Consider the following 3,178-nt stretch of genomic DNA (forward strand, 5'->3'; position numbering starts at 1 on the left):
AATTAGCTCAGTATATGTATATTGAAAACTTAAAAATAAGCTAAGATGCAGTGAAATAGTTAATATACAAAAACAGAAAAATATCACGAACTTCTGACAATAGGAAAAACTATGCATGCAACAAAGCTGCCCAATTAGTATATTCTAAGCTAGCAACTCCTTGAAGCAACGATAAGTAGAGAAAGTAAGTGCACCCACCAAATTAGGGGCAACAACTACAACTGCTTTGAAATATCTAATGCAGTACTTAAAAGCATGCAATGCAAATAATAATAATAAATAAATAAATGTGAAATATGACAGCAATTTTCATACTCACGGTTCAAGCATCCAATAGCTTCGTCTCTGAAAATTTTCATTTTCTTCACCATGGGCATAGTAGCAATGCAACACGTCAACACTTCCCACCTAAATTTGATTGAAAAATGCCACAACCCCGGCATCATATAATTATTTGAGGCTATAAAGACTTGATTATACACAAACTCCAAACTCAAGCAACTTTAAAGCTTACCTTCAATTTTTCATGAGCTTCTTTCACGGTTTTTCCATCTTTTTTCTTTCTCCAATTATGCCCATCCTTTCTGAAGTATCTCAAAACCTTTCGATCAAATAGAAATAGTGAACCACCTGCAATAATTAAATGCAAATCATGAAGTAACGTCTTCAGGATCATTTAGCAAAAACTATGAACCAAGAGATGAACTGAAATCATAAACCCTAAACGAAGCAAAATTTTATGCTAAACAACAAAACACTATTAATAGTTCCAAATACCATGTGAACTAACAAAGTTATGCAACATGCATACATATGCTCTTTTGCTACCATACTTGAGGGGAAAATTATTTACCAAATTTCCTGAAGTGCCATAATCATTGAACTGAAATTTACAGGATCTATTAGAACATTAGAACATGAATACCTTAACTTCAGATATATTTTTTGGATAGAAGACTTTAACTTCAGATAGTGAGCAACTAAAAATGTCTTTACAGTAGGAACTAATTCAACTACATGAATAACATGAGGACTATAAGCGATGTCCAACCACAACAATGCACCTACTATACAAGGTCATTAGTAACTCCTGCTAAGTGTTAATAACATTGTAAATGCCGAATTTGCTAACAACTTTGTAAATGCCCAGTTGCAATAAACAATCCATGTTAGATAAATAAGTCTTCTGCAATTCATTCAACCCCATATGCGTATCAGAACTACTAAATTTCATTAGGAGCCATGAGCCAATTAATTTATTAGTAAGCATGCAACAATCTTACTTGGTGGCCTGTTATGAGGTTCTGACGTGATTTGAAACATCCGATAGTTACGAAGAATTTCACAAATTTCTGCAGGTCTCAACCAGCGATGCTGGGCTTCAAATTGTAGTTGCTGAAAGTCTATACATTGATATCATGGCAGTCAGTCAAATATGTGATTTTTGTATGTCTCATAAGTCATAAAAAAATACACAAATACAATTATTCAAGCAATCTTAATGAATTGGAATCATTAGAAATTTAGCAATACTGGTTTGGTTTTATTTGGGTCTGGGGCAATATAGGATAATCAATTTATTATTATTTTCAGGATAATGGTAGCTTTATTCAACAAAGGAACATATATATTCTATTCTGGGAAACCATTGAACCAACACCTATCAAACTCCATATCGTTCATAGCTATGTAGAGTTGCCTAAACGCAATCAATGAAGCTTCACCTAAAAAGCCCAATTGAACTAAAAGAGTCACAAAAATCTCAATATGATAACAATCCAAAATGTTTATTTCTAAAAATGTTTTAAACCCCGAACCAATTTCAGCTCAGCTTTCTCAAATCCACGACCTAACCTTAGGTCCAAATAGCGAAAACCATTTTCAGTGACTGACACTCAGCTACAACAAGACGAACCAATTCAACAAAGGTGAACAGGAATACCGGAACTACGAATTGAAATTTGGCAAAGCTTCAATCAATCAATCCAAAAAAAATATTACAGGATCCAAGCAATTCCACGAACAATTAGAAACATTGAAAAATTAACCAAAAAAAGGAAATAGCAATCAGAAACTAACCCAATCGAGGACCCAATCCGAAGGAAGGACGCTCCGCCATGGCGAAGACTGAATCAGAGATCAACGCGAACGAGGAGCGAGTGTTGTTCTTCTTCTTTTCTTTTCTTTTCTTTTTTTTTTTTCTTTTACTTTTTTTTTTCTCTAGTCTCAGACAAAGTGACGTGACAAAGTGAAAAACTTGAGGCTCAAATTTTGGGAATTTATATAAGTTGATGGGGGCAAAATGAGAAATCGGAAATTGCAAAAAGGGGCCGGGCCCGGGGCTGGGGTAGGTATATGGATATCCGGATTCACGGGCCGTCTCTTTCTTCGAATCCACGTGAATCTCTCTCCTCTTTCTCTCTCTTCATTTTCTTTTTAATTAATTTTCCTCTTAATTATTTGCTTATTTCTTAAGTAAGTATTTCATTGTTATTTTTGGTAATTATTTTTTTAATATCCAATTTCCACCAATCATATTATGAAAAAATTTTCAAGTCTATTGCTACACTGTTCAGTTATTTTTAACCTTAAAACATTCAAATCTCCTAGCATAGCATATTGTTTCAACTGATGCATCACAAGATCTAATTGGAAAAACTTTATAACAAACATTTGAAGTTTCACATAAAGAAACAAATACTAACATTAGAAGAGAATACGATAAATGTAGTACTTACAGAGTAGCCATCAAACGGTCTCAAATCCTTCTGGCTTAGAGACTTCTTAAGACTTGGTCTTTGATCTGAAGCAACTGATTTGTTCATTAGCTTGTTCCCATTATCAGTATTTTTCATACTCACGCGACTTCTAGACTTCTGAGAATGATCCAGGTCACTCTGCCAAGAAAAAATCATACATGGTTTTATATTTTCAGTACTTTTCTAATGTGACATGTTATTAATAGTTATATCAAGGTTGGTTGACCGAACAATGATTAACCATATACTTTTTAAGTCTCTTTCCTTCACGAAATTCAATCAAAAAAAAAAAAAAAACAAAAAGTAAAGTTTCTTAAACTAATGCACCTATCATGATGCACCCATATTCTCGTTCTCACCCTCTTGATCTTGGTCATAGTCAACAAACTCTCCATTCATAATCACTTTGCAAGGGTCCA

General features: G+C 33.8%; 1 protein-coding gene across 1 annotated transcript in view; it reads right to left on the minus strand.

The window, feature by feature from the left end:
• LOC107622566 (calmodulin-binding transcription activator 2) overlaps positions 1–2,269 on the minus strand; it is an 8,457-nt gene extending 6,188 nt beyond the window's left edge. Inside the window, 4 exon segments of the mRNA XM_016324510.2 lie at positions 320–408; positions 515–630; positions 1,284–1,403; positions 2,080–2,269. Of these exon segments, the coding sequence (XP_016179996.2) occupies positions 320–408; positions 515–630; positions 1,284–1,403; positions 2,080–2,119 (365 nt within the window). The 5' untranslated portion in view covers positions 2,120–2,269.

The sequence above is a fragment of the Arachis ipaensis genome, chromosome B10, assembly GCF_000816755.2.
Source record: "Arachis ipaensis cultivar K30076 chromosome B10, Araip1.1, whole genome shotgun sequence".
NCBI lineage: Eukaryota > Viridiplantae > Streptophyta > Magnoliopsida > Fabales > Fabaceae > Arachis > Arachis ipaensis.